The sequence below is a fragment of the Leptodactylus fuscus genome, chromosome 8 (assembly GCF_031893055.1).
Source record: "Leptodactylus fuscus isolate aLepFus1 chromosome 8, aLepFus1.hap2, whole genome shotgun sequence".
Lineage (NCBI taxonomy): Eukaryota > Metazoa > Chordata > Amphibia > Anura > Leptodactylidae > Leptodactylus > Leptodactylus fuscus.
In genome coordinates, this window is record NC_134272.1 from 64,229,730 (window position 1) to 64,248,478 (window position 18,749).

The 18,749-nt window shown below is 43.2% G+C and overlaps 1 protein-coding gene across 1 annotated transcript in view; it reads left to right on the plus strand.

The window, feature by feature from the left end:
* The window catches only part of PCNT (pericentrin), a 51,182-nt gene that overhangs the window by 29,992 nt on the left and 2,441 nt on the right, over positions 1–18,749 (plus strand). Inside the window, exons 26-46 of the mRNA XM_075283869.1 lie at positions 4,849–4,869; positions 5,095–5,331; positions 7,025–7,195; positions 7,692–7,844; positions 7,921–8,058; positions 8,428–9,336; positions 9,724–9,894; positions 10,598–11,008; positions 11,178–11,271; positions 12,000–12,112; positions 12,481–12,678; positions 13,120–13,284; positions 13,392–13,587; positions 13,715–13,949; positions 14,116–14,257; positions 14,519–15,235; positions 15,434–15,669; positions 16,101–16,194; positions 16,905–17,069; positions 18,129–18,284; positions 18,396–18,634. Of these exons, the coding sequence (XP_075139970.1) occupies positions 4,849–4,869; positions 5,095–5,331; positions 7,025–7,195; positions 7,692–7,844; positions 7,921–8,058; positions 8,428–9,336; positions 9,724–9,894; positions 10,598–11,008; positions 11,178–11,271; positions 12,000–12,112; positions 12,481–12,678; positions 13,120–13,284; positions 13,392–13,587; positions 13,715–13,949; positions 14,116–14,257; positions 14,519–15,235; positions 15,434–15,669; positions 16,101–16,194; positions 16,905–17,069; positions 18,129–18,284; positions 18,396–18,634 (4,961 nt within the window). The remainder of the gene's footprint in view (positions 1–4,848; positions 4,870–5,094; positions 5,332–7,024; positions 7,196–7,691; positions 7,845–7,920; positions 8,059–8,427; positions 9,337–9,723; positions 9,895–10,597; positions 11,009–11,177; positions 11,272–11,999; positions 12,113–12,480; positions 12,679–13,119; positions 13,285–13,391; positions 13,588–13,714; positions 13,950–14,115; positions 14,258–14,518; positions 15,236–15,433; positions 15,670–16,100; positions 16,195–16,904; positions 17,070–18,128; positions 18,285–18,395; positions 18,635–18,749) is intronic.

An 18,749-nucleotide genomic window follows, 5' to 3' on the forward strand; every position in this document is an offset into this window, starting at 1 on the left:
GCTGGTGTGGATCCTCCGCTGTCTTCTCGTCCCACCTCTATGGCCAAATTGGTCCAGGAGTTGGGTTGGCAGGACTTGTGGAGGGTGGTGTTCCCTGATTCCCGAGTTTTTTCCTGTCATTCTGCTCATAGACATGCTCTGTCCCGCATTGATTATGCCTTTGGGAATGTTAAGACCTGTTCCATTCTACAATCTGTATCTTACTTGCCTAGGACGGTTTCCGATCACTCCCCTCTCTTGGTTATCTTGAATCATGGGGACACGATTAGATCGAGTTTGAGCTGCCGTATACACCCCTTTTGGCTCAAATTATTTACACCCAATGATAGGATCCCTGACCAGCTTCAAGTATTTCTGACCGTTAACTCCCCGGATACATGCCCCTCCCTCCTTTGGGAAACCACGAAGGCATACCTACGTGGGTGTATTAGGTCCTCCATTTCTTTTATTAAAAGGGAATCCTCGTTACTGGAGACTTCCCTAGCGGCCCGGTGTACCTCCCTGGAGGCTGAGTATGTTGCGAACCCCACGGATGAGTCTAGATCCCAATGGTTGCATGCAGGCAGACAGTATTTGCATGCACTCCATGAGAAGGCCCGCAGGTCTCTGTTTTTTAGCAAACAGAAATTTTATGAACTCGGGAATCAGTCTAGCAGCCTATTGGCCCACCTGGTACACCAAAATACGGCCTCTCCAGCTATTTTCCGAGTACGCTCGGAGACAGGCGATATCCTCACCAATAGTAATGATATTAGAACCCGTTTCCACCAGTATTACAGTGACTTATATAGTTCTAAATTAGGAGTTGGTGATCAGGATCTGGCTCTTTACTTAGATTCCATTCCCTTCCCCGTTCTGTCTGAGGACCAGCGTGCTTTTTTGGACTCCCCCTTTACCTTGGAGGAGTTGACGGAGGCGCTGGCGGACATGGCGAGGGGGAAATCTCCAGGTCCTGACGGTATTCCGATAGAGGTGTATGCTCAGTATGGGGATGTGCTCCTGCCAGTGCTGCTAAAATGTTATGAACGTGCCTTTCGGGACCGCAGTCTTCCGGCGTCCTTTTATGATGCCACAATTGTTGTTCTTCTCAAGCCAGATAAGGATCCGCTGGACTGTGGTTCTTACAGGCCTATTTCTTTGTTGAATATCGATTATAAATTACTGACTAAAATGTTGGCAAGGAGACTTAACACTGTGGTTCTTGATCTGGTTCATTCGGATCAAGCTGGTTTTATGCCAGGCAAATCTACGTCTGATAATCTTAGACGTGTCCAGGTGGTGACCCAGATTGGCTCAGCCACTTCGGCGGACTGGGCAATAGCCTCGTTGGATGCTACAAAGGCATTCGACTCTGTCGAGTGGCCTTTTCTTTTACAATCTTTGCGTAAATATGGGTTTGGGGATGGATTTATTACTTGGATCTCCATTTTGTACTGTTCCCCTAGGGCGGCGTTGTCCATTAATGGTTCGCTGTCTCCGTATTTTACTTTGGGTAGGGGCACGCGGCAGGGTTGCCCTCTCTCTCCGCTGCTATTTGCTTTAGCTATAGAACCCTTGGCCATACTCCTGAGGCATGACCCTCTCTATAAAGGTATCTCCATTGGCCCTAGTGAGGAGAGGGTTGCGCTTTATGCTGACGACCTCCTTCTATTTATGTCTGACCCCTCTATATCCTTGCCCCGAGCCATGGAAGTGGTAAATGTTTTTGGCAATTATTCGGGCCTACGCACTAACTGGTCTAAGTCCTCTTATATGCATATAGGTGGGGTGCCGGCAGCAGCGGAGGGGGAGGTAGTATGTGGATTGCCGGTGGTCTCTGCTTTTAAGTATCTTGGGATCGTCATTCCCAGAGACTATAAGAGTTATCTGGACCTTAATGTTTTCCCCCTTCTCTCGCACTTCCGCTCTAGATTCCTGACCTGGGCTGCATTGCCCCTGTCCGTAGCGGGCAGGATAAACCTGATTAAAATGATTGTATTACCCAAATGTCTATATTCTTTAAGTAATTCGGCCGTGCCTGTGCCCCTCCGATTTTTTAGACAGATGGACTCCTTGATGATATCTTTTGTGTGGGGTCATTCTAGATCCAAATTGAGATTGACTGCTCTCCAGAGGCCGAAACAGCTCGGGGGGGCGTCACTCCCTGATCTGTTTCTTTATTATCTTGCGGGTCAACTCCGCTTTATAAAGCCCTGGCTTTCCTCGGATCGGCTCCCGGGGCCGGAGGGGCATTTGGCTCACCATCTGGACCTGAATATCTTGTGGCCTGTGCTGGACCAGTCTCGGTTGTTCAGGGGTAGGCTTTTGCCCATTCATACTCTGTCGGCGCAGGTTTGGGCGCAGGCCCGGAAAGTATCTTCTTATTCGGACACCCCTGCAGAGACCCCCTTGTGGGACAATCCTGGCTTGTCTGATTTATTCGTGTTACCTGATGCTAGGTCTTGGTCACGATATGGGGTGTCTACTCTAGCGAATTTATATACACAGGGGGTGTTTGTTACTTTTGATTCTTTGACCGCATCACATGAGATCCCAAGACACCAGTTCTTTAGGTTTCTTCAGATACGTCATGCCCTTTCCTCGATATTTCCTGCCCAACCGTGTGCCATTTCCGAATACCCGCTCATTGGTGTGCTACGCTCTCAGGGCCCTGGGGGTCTTATTTCGGTTCTATATAACCATCTAATTCATGTAAAGGTATCTCTGGCTGAGTCCCCGGCTCTGACGCGTTGGCGCACCAACATCCCAGAATTGACTGATGAGCTGTTTCAGGAGGTTTTGGAATCTCCTCTTTATGTCTCTCCTTCAGCTAATAATAAATTGATCCAAATTTTTATCATACACCAATGTTATTTGACCCCTGTCCGTTTGCACAGAATGGGCCGTATGTCTAGCTCGACTTGTCTCAGGTGTCCATATCCTCGTGCAGATTTTTGGCACATGATGTGGGGTTGTCCGGTGGTTCGCACCTTTTGGAGGGGAGTGGTAGACCTTCTGGCAGATGTCCTGGGCCGCCCAGTCCCGTTTTCTCCCGAAGTCTGCCTGTTTGGCGTTTTGGAGGAGGAGTTGTGGCAGCATCATACTCGAATTTTTCTTAGAGAGTGCTTGTTTTATGCTAGGAAAGCCATCGCCTTGCGGTGGATGGCCCCTAGATCCCCATCTGTCTCCCAATGGCGGAAAATGGTTAACTCGGTTCTCCCATTTAATCAGATTATATATAAAGGGAGGGGTTGTCCCCAGAAATTTACTACGGTATGGGGTGCGTGGTGTGATTCTCCCGTGACCCAATACTCTGCTCCCATGATGCGTTTGGCCCTAGACACCTTTGCTCCATAAATAGGAGCTACTGCCAGATAGGTTTGTGACTCCTCGTGTGGGGAATATATGTGACTGTTGTAACTTTGTTGTTGTGTCATGTGATATTGTGTTCAGAACTGTGTTGTGGTCGGGGTGGTTGGGTTGGGGTCGGGATGGACCAGTGCTGTGGCTTGTTTCTGGTTAACTGTATGTTTCTTGTGCTTATACTGTACCTGTGTTTTTCTTTTGTTTTGATTGTATTACTTGCTTTGTTATGTAATCTTCAATAAAACGAGTTTAAAAAAAAAAAAAAAAACAGGTTTTCCAGGAATGTAATATTGACCTATCATTAAGATATGGCATTAATAATACGCATCTTTAAGGGTTTAAAGAGGGACCACGTGAACATTTGGTTGAGCTCTCTGTCTCTGGCCTCTTCACTGAATACCAAGAACACTTGAAAGGGACTGGGGAGCCTCTGGGTATTGGACACACACCTGTTATATATTGATGACTTCTCCTTAGAATAGGTCATCAATATTTGTAGGGGTTGTACAGTTCATTTTTATTGATGACCTATCCTCAGGGTAGATAACTGATTAAAAATCAATTGGACAACCCCTTTATATCATGGAACACCCTGTTAAGTAGTAACCACTTTAAAATTAAAAATAAATATCTCTAGAACAACCCCTCACCTTACATAATAGATGAGGTTGGATGAAGACATCAGGCCATCAAGTCCAACCTATAACCCTACAATCCCTACAGCGTTGATCCAGAGGAAGGCAAAAAAAAACCATGAGATTTATGCTAATTGACCTATTTCAGGGGAATAAAATTATTTCCGAATCCAATCTAGCAGTCAGTATAAAACCCTGGATCAACATGTCCTTAAAATCTGGAATCAATAACCCATAATATTGTTCTCATTGAACTTGCTCTATGAATCCGCCATCACCACTTTCTGGGGCAGAGACTTCCTTAGCCTCGCTGTTCTTACTGTGAAGAATCCCCTTCTATGTTGATGGTGAGACTTTCTCTCCTCCAGACATAGAGGATGTCCCCTTGTCACTGGCCTAGGAGTAAAAAGATCATTAGAAAGTTCTTTGTGCTGTCCCTTGTGTCCTATTAGAGCAGATCAATGTCAGAGAGGGTTTCCACGTTCAGGATCTTCCTCTATGGACCACAGCTGAGAGACTTTTAGAAATAGCAGCCCCTGTTCCAGCCGGCCCAGCCCAGATACGTCACATGGTCACCCATTCATACAAATGGGTGCCATATGCAATACTACATTTCAGTGCAACTGAAACGTGTACCTAAACCGCTGCTTACTCTTGTAATACACTGAGCAAGCAGATTTGGAAATTGTGAACTACAGTGATGAGCTGACCTCCAGGATAGTTTGTTGTATAGCATGCTTTGTTCTTATTTTATCTTAACATCCTCCGTTTTTTGATCACTTTATTGTTTATAATAGCACTTAATATCTTTATTTTCTTCATTTTTTTTTTTCCCTCCTCTCCTATGTACTGTGTAATTTTGACACAGCTCCATGACTGGAGTGTCCAGGTATGATCGGTCATGTCTACATCTGAAATTCCTCACTAATGACTAACTGATCCCTATGTTGTCCCATGCGTCCAGTAATTCTCCCGCATGACTACCCTCCGTAGTAGATAGAAGCCACTTGTAGACTCGTAGCCCCGCATGTCGTTCCCTGCTTAATTGCTTTTAGTTTCGCTCCTTGTACTATTCCCAAGCATATAATAGATCCGCAAATAATGTCTTCTGCAGATTGAGACACTGGAGGCGCGTGTAAAGGAGAAAGTGGATGACTGCAAACTATTGCTTCAGGGAAGAGAGCAATTGGAGCAGCAGATTACTGAAAGAAATGAAGAAATAGATAAGATGTTGTTGAGGATACAAGAGCTGGAGCAAGCCGTCTTGATCAATGCTGACGCAGCCAAGAAGTGTAGCCTGCTGGAAGCAGAATTGCTAAAAATGCAAAAGATGGAGAAGGAACTTGTACAGGTAAGGCGGTGCTCATATGTGTTATGTGAGGGAGAAATCCTATTGTCTCAGCCAAAATCGCTGCATTAAACAGTCCTGCACGCGGCACTTTTTTTGCCCAGCAGTTTTGCTTAAAAACAATGGGCAGTGACCAACCCCCATTAAAGGGTCTCCTCGGGCTCTGTATGTTTGCATTATTTTAGCAGTCCAATACAGATGTGAACTTGTCAGGCAATGTAAAAGGTAGAAACGGTCTCCTGGTGTCATATGAAAGGTGAGATTCTCACATTCGTATTCCTTGTTAGAATCTGTGAGTATTTCTAACACTAATAAAGAAACTGAGGACATAGGATTTCACAGAAAGGAGCCAAAACCTGTTAATAGTTGATTACAAAACTTATTAATGGCATAAATGCTGGCAGAAAATAAAGTTGTTCGACAGTTTACGTATAGTTTGATGTTTAGAATCTACTTATAAATTGGTCAGGATATTCTTACTGTAGCTCCACAGCAAGAAGAGCAGAGGATGACCTGGGAAATGTGGTGGATACACTGACTCCTTTCTCTGAACGAATAGATTTGACACCAGACCCTTAAAGGGGTATTCCCATAACCCTTGTTCACCAAACTGCAGGCTCTGTGCTCTGTTTATTTCCTGGTTTTCTCGGTACATTGGTGGGCGGGGTTTCATTTGCTCTGCTATGTTTGCAGTCGGTAATGAGGGATTGGTTGTAAATGCATTACCACAGTATGAAGCTGATGTAGCAGAGCTGGTTTGAGTCAGCTTGCATTACATACAGAGGTACCGGACTTCCTATCTCATCCCTTATCAGCCAAATTCAATTAAACTGGCTGATAAGTGGAAGAGCAGGAGATAAATGGTTCAAAAATCTTGGAGCACTCACCTCCACCCTCCCCTATCTGAGGAGCTCCGCTACTTGTCAGACATACACAGCTCAGAGCTGCTGCCGAGCACTCAGCCCCTCCCTCCCCCCCGAGAGCAGGGAGCTATGTCACTGAGGGACTGAGCAGATAAGCCTGTGGTTCGGGGCCCGTGGTCATAGAAACGCATGTAAAAAAATTAAGTGAATAAATTAAGATAGCGGCCAAACAAAGCAGTTTTCATAAAGCAATGCATTTAGAAAGTCTTAAATCCACATAAACTAGCAGTATATATAGGATCCTTGTTATGGGACAACCCCTTTAAGGCAAGATAAATGGGTTGGGTACCTTTTATCATCCTGCATGGATTTGAACATAGAACATATAAAAGACGTGACAATGCAGTATAAGCTGCAGTAATAACGTTATAGCACAGGGAATACTGAGAAGACTGATATATAATCTTATAGGCCAATAAAATATGTATAGTTTGTCATTTATCCATATATTTCTGTTCCCTCTGCTTGGGGAGTAATGGAGTCCAGTGGGCAGTTTTAACCATGAGTGACAATCGAGGGAGATGGATTCTCTATTTATGATGCAAAGGCAGCCAGCATTACCTTAGTATTACCAGAATAGAAAATAAAATATATGCATGAATGTCTGTAATGTTGTAGGCAGCCCTCTCGCTACATGTCTAGATTTTGACAAAATCCCTGCCAGCCTGATAAACCTTTGGCACATCTTTGCATTGACAGATGCCTAGGCAAATGAATGGTTTGTCTGTTAGCATTCTGGCTATAGAAATGTTAATAATTTTTTTTCCTACAAGGACAAAGAAGCATTACAGCAGCAGCAGTACAATAACGTACTACAGATCTCTGCGCTTCAATCCAAGCTGGATGAGACCCGCCATAGAATACCCTTGGAGGGGGAGCCGGACCATCTCTTAAAGCAAGAGCTGCAGGCAGAGCGGGAGGCCCTGCAAAGAAAAGAGAAAGAGGTAGGTTTCCTAATACCAATAGTGTAACACGTGTGTTTTTTTTTTTATTTATTTATTATCCAGTACTAACATTTTAGCTATACATTTATGATTGACAACCCATTCTGGCCACCATTAGAAATGGAGTAGATGAGCTTACGGCATAATATATTGTATTCAATGTAAACTTGCACTATGCTCCCTGTAGTGGTGGCTGCAGCTAAACACATTTTATTGTACCTCCAATTATGAAACAACTTGTTATAAATGAATAGTACAGGTGAACAGCAACATCTTTGTAATATATATTATCTGGAGAGGCAAACTTATCAGCCTGTTTACATACAGTCCATATCAGACCCATGTATTCAGTGTAAAGATATATTCATCGTTCTACTATGCCTTCCCACCTCCCCTTGTGGGAGAAGAAGGACTTGCTTCCAAAAAACTCTGTACCCAATGTTGAGGATCTTGTCCTGCTTGCAGAGTCCCTCTTACTTATTCCATTACTTTGTAGGCTGAGAGCTTGGCTGAGCAGCTAGAGCAGTTTAGAGAAGAATTGATGAGCAAAACAGAAGAAGTCTTCCAACTTAACTTGCAACTGGACATCCAGCGGAAGCAGTATGAACAAGCTATACAGCAAGCCCAGGAGGAATATTTGCAGTTGAAGGCAAGTATATCATCAAAGCTTGCAAGTAACTTATTTGTGTGACCTTGGGTGTAATTGTATGTATTTGGTGTAATAGGATGAAATGTCTTCCATGCAATCCAAGAAGTTCGAAGATGCTTCTAGCTCCACCTTGCACCTTCCACAGGCATTGCTGCAAGAGAAAAACCAAGAGATTGACCATTTGAATGAACAGATCTTGAGACTGCAGCAAGAGGTAAGGGCTGCCTTGTGTAACAATCCTATATGGCTGATATTTACTGCACATGCTGAAATGGGAACTTGAAGGGGTCATACCAAGTTTTCACTCTATTCATATGGAAGGTTTGGGATATCTATTAACAGAACTAGTTCCAATCACATCAGTCAGACCGCCAGGATCAGACACTTCTCCGCTATCCTGTGGATAGATGATAGGTTAAAAAAAAATCATCAATGGAGGTGGCTCTTAAACTTTCTGGTTTAAAGGGGTATTCCTAACTCAGACGTTTACAGGTTCATAGGATATGTAATGAATGTCTGATAGATTTCCTTGTATGAACAGTTTATGGAAATGTGGTAAAACGTTTTCTTATTCCAAATACAGGCAACAAGCTCTCAATCTGCAGAACTGGAGGAGTTGAGATCACTGATTGAACTTCTTCGCAGCGACCTAGACAGATTACGTCAGGACAAGGAGGAAGAAGTTGAGCAGCTTCATGAAGTCATTGAAAAATTGCAACAAGAGCTTGAACAATTGGGGCCAAACAGACATGAAATCAGTGACAGTCAAGAAAGTTTGGATCAGCTGGGGCTTGGCGAGGTGGAGAACCTGCAACGGGAGCTAAGAAAAGGTGCTAAATGCCAGGGTGGAAGAACAACACAAGATAGTTTAGAAGACTCTGAACCTTCATACAAAACTCAGTTGGAAACGTTGCAGAAAGATCTAGAAGAGAAAGAAGCTGTGCACATCACTGATATAGAGGTCTTGGAAAGAAATTTGCACAATGTACAGCAGTCCTGCAGGCAGCATGAACAAGCACTAGAAACTCTCCAAGTGCAATATAGGAATATGGTGGAGGAGTGTGAGCTCCTCCATGTGCGATACTCAGAGCGAGAAGACCATATTGTCACTCTAACATCTGATCTGCAAGAACTGCGAGATAGATTACTGGAGAAAGATCGCTTCCTTATGGAAAAAGAACTCTTGATAAAGACGATACAGGAGCAAAATGCAGGTGACAGAGCAGAATTTGAGAATCTTCTGGCTCAAAGTGCGCAGTCTCTAGAAACTGCCAGAATGGACCTTCAAAAAGTGCAAGAAGATAATAATTCTCTTCAAGATTCAATGGCAACATGTTCCAATGAACAAAGGGAGGGAGAGGAAGCGTATAAGCGAGAAATTCAGCATCTGAAGCAACTTCTCAGCGACTGGGAGGAGAAAACTCAGATGCTGTCTGAAGAGACACAAACGTATGAGGATGAATTTCTGGAACCACAAGTACTACCTCAGTTGGTGAGTATTGATTTATTGGAATGTCTTGCTGCTACAATAGCACAGTCTTTGCTTGAGGTGTTGGAGTATTGAAGTCCAGATTCTGGTTTCATGGGTATTAGGATAACTGCAGTGCCTAGTTGGATGTGTAAGAAAATTTTACCGCACTCTTGAGCAGCCATTACATTATCCATACCGGCCCTGACCCAATCCATGCCTCCAACTCCACAGCACTGTGTGTAAGAACTGTAACTGTTACTAACTTTACAATGATCACCTTCAGTTTACAACTTGGAAAAGCCTTCTGTGAGGTGTTAAATAGTTAAACGGGATCGGAGCGTTCTATAGATCTTTAACTCATTGGTATTTGAAATGTCTCGTTTCCTTCTTATACCATTTATTCATTAGGTTACTTTGAAGGAGCAGTTGACTACCGCAGAGAATTTGGCAACTAGGAGAGAAGCCGATCTTCATAGTGCACGGACTCAGCTTGCCGACATGAAGCAAGAACTAGAGGAGTTACGAGCAGAGTGTGAACGAAAAGAAGCCAAGGCCCAAGATGTTCTACAGCAGCTTCAGGTGCGAATACAGAATGATGTGCAATGTACAGAGGTTTCCCAGGTTACCAGATTTTCATTGCTCTTTTCTGGATCATTATGACTTGAAACCACCTTCAGCCATGTTATGGACTAGATCTTCTCATCCAAACAGCATGGTGACACTGTCACTTTCTTGGTAACACCACTGTACTACTGATGTGCTGGTTTCCAGGATGAGCTGCCTCACCTGGTGTTTAGTGCACAGCTCCATATTACATACTACACACCCTGAAGACGAACACAAAGTGATATACAGCTCCTACCAGCTACTTATGACTTTATATATAAGGACTCATTATCTGTATTAGTTTTTTTTTTTTTGCTCATCATGTTTAATGTCCTTATTTTTGGTTGACCTTCTCCTAGTTTCAGTACCAGTAACTAGTTTTCAATAGAACGATGACCCGAAATTAATGTTTTCAGCTTTATCATCCCTGATTGAATCTATATTGTAATTAGTGGAACCACTATATATCGTAACTGCAATATTTGGTCAGGGTGACTTTTTATCCTTCTTTTGGTGAGGCGTTGACACAAACACGCTGTACTACTCAATTAGATATTCTCTAATCACATGGTCTGTTATATCGCTGGAATCTCAAGAAGGTTATTTGCAGGTATAAACTTTTATTGAAATTGATATGAAATAATCTGAATTAATATCTTATTTTTGTGTTGAACAGAAGCGAGAACATAGTGTGGCAGAATTGCAGACCCATTCCCAGAATCTTAGTACTCAGGTTAAGAAACTACACGAAGCCCTAGTGAACCAAGAAGCCATGATAGCATTGATGCCTAAAAAGAATTTTGAAGAGGTGAAGCCTGACCTGTCAAGACCTGGAAAAGCTACGAGCTTCTCTGAAAGCCTAACAGACCTGAGTACCTGGGACTCCCCGGAAATGGTCCGAAAACAAGAGGAAGCGATACACAGCCTGGGGGCATTTACACCCTTCTCTGAACTGAGTATTGATCCCAGTGCTGAGCTTATGAGATCCAAATCTTCTTGTATCAAAAGATCTGAACACTGTGATCTTATAGGATCCAGCACTCCATCTTTATCTGAGAGCAACTTTTCAGCACAGCAGACCAGTCCGGTAAGTGTAAGGTTATTTCTGCTTGTGTATGTATATACGGCATGTATTACTTACTACTAGCCACAACTACAGACCCGACCACTGCACTATTTAATGCTATGGTGATGTGTAGTAATGTGGAATCTTGCATGATTTTGTAAGGAACTATAATAAAATGTTTCTCCTTCAGCTAAGAGATGCGGAACACACAGACTATGGTTCTTGTGATGACTTCAGGAGCTCCAGGGAAGATCAAGTGGATTCTGAGAAATCTGATGAACTGGGTACGTGCAAATGTTATCATGCAGCACTCTCTAGGAATTAAAGGGGTTTTCCAGGATTGGACAAAATTTGCCTGGGGTAGAGGAAAACTGGAGGGCAAAGCATATCCACAACCACCACTCTATCCAAAGTATGTGTCACTGATTAAGATGGCCAAGCGCTGTACTCCGTTATCTGTCCCTTAGCGAGTGTAGCGGCACTAATGTGCGACCACTATTCCTTTTAAAGCAAGGTAACTCCATGTTTGTGATTAGAGGGGGTTCCAGAGATCAGACACTTGAGATCTGTCTTGTGAATAGGTCTAAGTTGCTATGTACCCCCTTTTAACATGTCTCTTAAATCCTCAACCTCTTCAATGATGCTATAGGGGTCCCCTCTGATCTTTGTTCTCTACTTAGGTGATGGCATGCTATACTGTCACATGACATGGCCACTGCAGCCAATCACTGGTCTCAGCAGTGATGCCATGAACCATGGCATGTCTTCCATCCATAGTTGTAAACCCTGCTCCCGGGGTGTTTTTGCTCACAGTCCCCCTTTTCTTTTTTTTTTTCTTTTTTTTTTTTTTTTTTTTATCTGCAACAAGTTAGGTTCATGGATATGGTTCTATGGCGTTAAATCCCCTTTTAAAATTTATAATTTATTTTTTTGCCGGTTTTACTTAAATTGAGGCAAGAAACTCAACAAAACCTTGTTCTGTAAATATTACTGAAATTAATTTACTTTATAGATTACAGGTCTGAAGTTGGCACCAAATCTGAGCAAAATTATATGGAGAATTTGTTGCACATAAAACAAAAGATGGATATCCTGGGCACCACCGGGCTATCTCCACAACTGCAGGTAAACCTTGAATACAAGTGTTTTTGTATTTCACCTTTGCAGGCCTACATAAAGCCTTTGTCATTGCAAATACTGGATGTTATCCCTTGCCTTTTGGGGATCAGTGAGGGTCCCAATGCTAGGACCTCCACTCATCACAAGTGGGGATCTGGCTGTAATTGCATAGAACTGTACTCTAGTTTAAATTGGGGCCCCAGTTTTGTGGTCATGGCGGTCCTAATGGTCAGAATCCCCTCCTCCATCACCATACTGTTCTAGCAGTCATCTCCTATTCAGTGAATAGCTGATGATTTATTACTAGAATACCCTTTTCTGCTTAACGGATCATATTCGCTATAACTACGATATGTCTGATTTACTATGTGCAGAGAATGTTGGATATGGTGCACGAAGAAAGCTGCAAAATCTTGGAGTTGTCTGAACGTCCTCTGGTTAAGTCTACCGTTCCAGACAGTTCAGATCTTGCGATCAAGATAGAAACTTGGCAGAAGGAGAAACAAAGCTTGCAAGAAACCATCCAGTCCCTGAGTTCAGCTTTAGCTTTGGCTGCTGACAAAGGAGAGAAGGTACAGGTTTTATAAATGTTAATGTGTTGTCTCTTTTGTATGGGGTGGTTATTAGTAGAGATGAGCGAGTTCTGTTCGGATCAGCCGATCCGAACAGCACGCTCACATAGAAATGAATGGACGTAGCCGGCACGCGGGGGGGTTAAGCGGCCGGCCGCCGTCAAAGCAGAAGTACCAGGTGCATCCATTCATTTCTATGGAGCGTGCTGTTCGGATCGGCTGATCCGAACAGTACTCGCTCATCTCTAGTTATTAGATCACCTTTCCTTTGTTTAAATTGTCCCTTCACCTTTTTTAGAATTGGTTTTGGTGCACAATTAGCCCATTATCCATAGTGACCAGGAATCGGGATACAAGTCATATTTTACTCTGCAACAATACTTACCAAGGAATCCATGTAAATGTACAACGTTGCATTTATTTTTTTGTCTTGGATTCTAGGAAAGCACCACCTTGGACTGGAGAAGGGACCTGTTGCAGAGCGTGCAGGCACTGCTGGAAAGTGAGAGAGAGTATCTGCGTCTGGAACTTCAGTCTGATATTCGCCATGGCTCTGGAGACAAAAATCTACTGTCAGAAAAAGTGGAGCATCTTATCAAGGAACAGGTTGGTAAAGACTAGATACTTGTCCATTTCATTGGTTTTGGCTTTAAATACTCGCCTGCACAATATTGAAAATATGGAGACAAACACTAAGCAACTTTTCTATGCAGGAGGAGCAGAAACGTCTTGTCCTAGAGCATGTTCTGGCCGTTGATCGCACCAGTCTCTTGTCTGAGATTCAGGATCTCCGTTCACAGTTGCGCATGGCCCATCTACAAAATCAGGAGAAACTTCAGAAACTGCAAGACACTCTTACCAGCACGGAGGAGAGAGGACATACGAGAGAACACCAGCTACGCAGGCAAGGTAAGGAACCAAATTGTATGGGTACAGCAAAAACTGACTTCATCTCTAGATGCAATGACCATTTCTTTTTCTAATGCACTCCAGCAACTTGTTAAAAATGGCTGAAATTGAATATCCTCTTTCGTAGTTGAGCTGTTGGAGTACAAACTACAGCAGGAAGCCTCCATAACTGAAGATGTAAAGGGGTCTCTGTCACGCGAGAAGGAACGAGCAACTGAACAGTATAAACTCCTACTCCAGGAACAGGCGGCTGTTTCTCAACTCCGATCTGAGCTAGAGGAAAAGGCAATGGAGATGGAGAGCCTCAGAAAGGCACAGAAGGAGATGCAGAGAGAGCTTCAGGCTGAAACCACAAAACTGAGGTATGATTAAAATTAATTCACTTTTGACACACTATATATTGTCCTCAGACTCATTTCCTTATACTTTCCATTATCTTTTACATATCCATGGGGGGAGATTTATTAATTTTATTTTTTTATTTTATTTTTTTTACTGATTTATTTTTGCATTTTTTTTCCAATTTAGAGATGAACTAGAAAATAAAGAAAGGACTATGTCTGATTATATGAAGACCGTCCAGAATGAAAGCCAGAAGGAAAAGCAGAGACTTGCCGAGCAGAAGTCTGTTATCCAAAGAACTTTGGAACTCAAGGAGAAATCCTTACAGGTAAGACAAAAAAAAAAAAAAAAAAATGTGACTAGAGCTTCCCACTTGGCGTTCGTCACCTATTCCCAGCATAGGTAATAAATCCTAGAACACACTGGTGATGGACCCCACTGCTGGTCCTCACCATTGATTTCTAGACTTAGCGTGTTCTCCATAAGCGTCTAAGGGGGAGCAAAGAAAGAGGCTAGGCAATGCGTGAAATAGTATGACAAACCCATTTGTGTCTTGTTCCCTGGACTTAAAATTTTTATTTCTTGCCAGGATGTTTCACTGTCTCTCGAGGAGCTGAAAAAGCTAAATGCCAAAATCTCAGCCGAGCTCTCGCGAGAGCAAACATTTTGTAGCAATCTTAAGAAAGAACTTGAAATAGAGCAGTCTCGCTGTAAAGCTCTTCTTGCTCAGGAACATAGCAAACTGTCAGAGGCAGCGAAGGAACTGGAGAAGGAAAAACAGCATTCATTAAGTCTTTCCAGCACTTTAACCCTTGAGCGTAATATTCTTGAACAGCTCAGGCAGCAGCATGCTCGAGAACTGTCTGAAAAAGAAGAGGAGAGGCAGCAGGAACGGAAGTTGGTACTGACATTACAGAGTGAATTGGAAGCAGAGAGGAAACGTGCCAGAGACCTTGTTGCCATGATAGAGAAAACTCAGCAGCAGGCCGTCCATGCCAAACGACAGCTAGAATCTGAAGTGCAGACCTGTCGTGAGGAAATGCAAAAAGAACGTGAGGCTGGGGTCAAGCTGCAGGCACTTTTGGAGTCCTTACAGAGTCAGAAACAACAACTGGACAGTGTTTTGGAACAGCAGAGAGAACGTGAACTTCGCCTGCAGAAGGATCGTGATCAGTACCAAGCACAAGTACTGATTCTTAAGGAAAAGGAAAGAACCTGGGTGAAGGAACTTGAGAAAGAATCAAAAAGATTTAAACAGTCCGAAACCAGTAGAGTGCGAGAAGAGGAGCAGGAACGACGAATAATGGTGAGTCCTAAGAAGGTTACCAATTGTGGTTTCTTCTGGTTCAGGATAGATCCCTCTTTTCTGGAGTTAGGGCTTGAAATGTCAGAGTTGGTGAGTTTGTATACAAAATACCTAAGGTATTGTTACCTAGTGAAAGGATTACTTGGTGTGTTTCCAAGGAACAAAGCATTGGTTTCATAGACTTTATTCTTCAAATAGGACTTGCAGTTACAACATGACAGAGACAAACGTCGTATCCAGGAACTTCAGCAGATGCTGGCAGACTTAGAAGAGCAAGAACGCGCACTGGCATCTCGAAAGAGCAGATCCTGGAATGATAGCAGTACCCCTCCGAAAAACACGGCTTACTTAACCAATAACATGCAGAGAGTATGGCAGCAGTTGCTTCACACTGTGCTTCAAGTAAAGAAATGGGTGCAGAACAAAGGCGACAGGTAAGCTGTACCAGACTTGGGCTTAAGATTTAAACAAGACACCATTTAGTCTGTGCTGTAAATATAGAGACAAAAGCAGCTATAGAAACCGGTGGGAGCGCATGTATTTACGGTCACACAAGGAAAGATGTGTAAATGCCTTTGGACTACTTATAGCTGCCATAATATTAGAACCTGTTGAAATATATAGTCTGTATAAGCTTGGTACTAGACTTTCAGCTATGGTCTATGGAGCTCTGGGAGTTATTGGTCCAAAAAAGGGGTTTCAAAAATGTGATCGGGGAAACAGAGGTCCAAAAGATCCCCCGCATCCTGAATTAAGTAGCATCAATGGTGCTATACAATCTCATGCAGCCGTATAGAAGTGAATGTGGATAGAGGAGAAGGGTCTGTAATGGCAAAACCCCTTTTAATATTGTACTTTTTCTCAGAACGCATGAAGTCTTCCCAGATGAGGCTGAAGTGATGGCGTTGTTGGACTCTCTATCAGAACTAAAGTCTGAACTGCAGAAAGGATATGCACAGGTTAGTGTTTCAAGGTGTGACTTACTTTTCCTAGTATTAAGGCCGGTCTTACACTACCGTAATGAGGTTACGGTCCGCAAGTTGCTGATCAGCAAAACTAGCTGCTGATCACCAACATAGACACCGCAGATGCCCATTAAACTGCTGCACTCGCCCATAGAGTTCTATGGGCGAGTCCGTACAGTGCCGTAAGCCATGGCCATTACAGACATGTTCTATAAATTGCGGACCACGGTTGCGGCTCAGCCACACTACGGATAAAATATCCAGTGGTGTAAGAGGCCACATTGACTATAATGTGTCCGCAATTGAAAACCCTCAATTACGGACCATTTGCGGACTTACATTACTGTAGTGTAAGACCAGCCTAAGAGGCCCGACAGATGATTATGGGTCTGGTTTAAGGAAGACAGCTGGCTTTATACATCACGCATTAGTGCAAAGTGGGGAGATATGATATTTGGCATTCTAATAAGTACTCGGCATGTAAACCAAAGATAGGCCGGGTCCACCAGCTGTTTTATGTAAACTGCTTTCTTGATTTCCATGTTCCCTAATACTGAAGGTATAAAGGATCTCCTGCTGAGGCAGCGGTGGTCTGAAGATGTTTGTTAAATTATTTTGGTGAATAGAGGAATGTTTTTACCTGTATATGACCTTTTTAAGCTGGTTTATCCACCAGAATGATCTCAAGTCTTTCCTTCCTTTAGCAGCCAGTACAGTCTCCATCCAGTGTGGTTGATGTATTGAAACGTGAAAATGAGGAGCTTGCAATCTCCGTATCACAGCTAACAAAGGAGAAGCTAGATCTCAAAAGTCAACTGCCCAAACTATCCAAGAGCCATCAAGAATCCCTTCGGAAGACCAAAGATCAGGTACTTTAAATATACTGTATATACGCTAGTGTAAGCCGACCTGAATATAAGCCAAGGCCTCTAATTTTACCACAAAAAACTGGGAAAACTTATTGATTCGAGCAAAAGCGGGGGGGGGGGGGGGGAATGCAGCAGCTACTGGAAAATTTCAAAAATTAAAATGGTTGGAGTTTTTGGGTGCAGTAGTTGCTGGGGAAGGGGAGGGGGTGCTTTAGTTGTCTGTCTGCCCCTTCCCTGAGCTTGAGGACAGAGTTTGTTTTTTTTCCCCCCACTTGGAATTCAGTCTGGCTGAATATAGGGGATCTGCAGTGCTCCTATTAACCTCTTCCCGACGGAACAGGAGCACTGCAGATACCCTATATTCAGTAGACCGGGCACTTTCAGACACAGGGATACCTAATGTGTATAATGTTTTCACAGTCATTTTCTACTTTTATATGTATTCTAGGGAAAGGAGGGATTTAGAACTTTTATTTACTTTGTTTTATTTATTTATTTTTTATAACCAGGACCTATAAAATGTAATAGTGGTACATGAAAATCAATCTTCCCTGACTTTGCTGATAAAGGCAAATGACCTCGGGCTATGAAATAACTGTATAGGTCGTAGACTTAGCAAATCCTGATTATAGTTATAACATAAAGGAAGAAAAAAAAAAACGCACAACCTCGTGGGAAACAATTGTGCACTACAGTGCTTGGTGCAATTGCTGGTTTATAGAACAGAACTTCAGCTAACTAATTGCATGGCAACCCCATAACCTAATAGGTATTTTGGTGGGACATTTGTACTGAGGCCAACCTGCAGCAGGTGGAGAAACAAAACCATGCCGATCTCTACATTGACTCACCTTTTGGCAGTGCTATGGTTGCGGTACCAACACCCACCAAAACCAACCCAAAAATAGCATTGTGGAGCTCTTGGCAAAGGAGGCAGTGTTACTACAATTTAGCTGTGATCCCCGTCTGGCCATCATGAATATAGTTCCATTGACTAGAATAATGTCTTAGCGCAAACCCCACACTTCTTAAATACTAAACCTATTTCTTTTATTCTAGGTGCATGCTGATGTTGTAGATTCAGTCCTGGAGGCAGAACGTGCTGTGTGGCAACGTGAAAAACGACTCTTACAGATTGCATTGAAACACGCAGAATCTGAACTGAGCAAAGCAACTCTGGAGAACAGGCCACTTCAAGATGCTCCAAATTCAAAGGTGAATTTTTCATCACCTGCAAAACTGTAGAAGTAAAACGTTGTGGCCTTTAATGTACATAACACAAAAATCCACTTCATTTTTTTTTTTTTGTTCTTCTCCTTTTCCTAGATGCAACGTCTGTACCGCAAATACCTCAGAGCTGAAAGCTTCCGCAAAGCCTTAGTCTACCAAAAGAAATATTTGCTCCTCCTACTCGGAGGTTTTCAAGCTTGTGAAAAGGCAACTCTGTCCTTGATCGCCCGTATGGGTGTATATCCTTCTCCGGCAGACCTACAGAGTCGCAGCAAGTCCCAGACTGGCCTTGGCAAATTCCGTTCAGCTGTGAGAGCAGTCATCGCCATCTCTAGGTAGGCCTGTTATCGGGATATTACTGAAACGGAGGCCAGATTTACTATTGTGGTTACAACTAGACACTGGTATGTCTGTGGTGCGTCTGTGGAGCAGTGTGAGGCTACTTGGTAC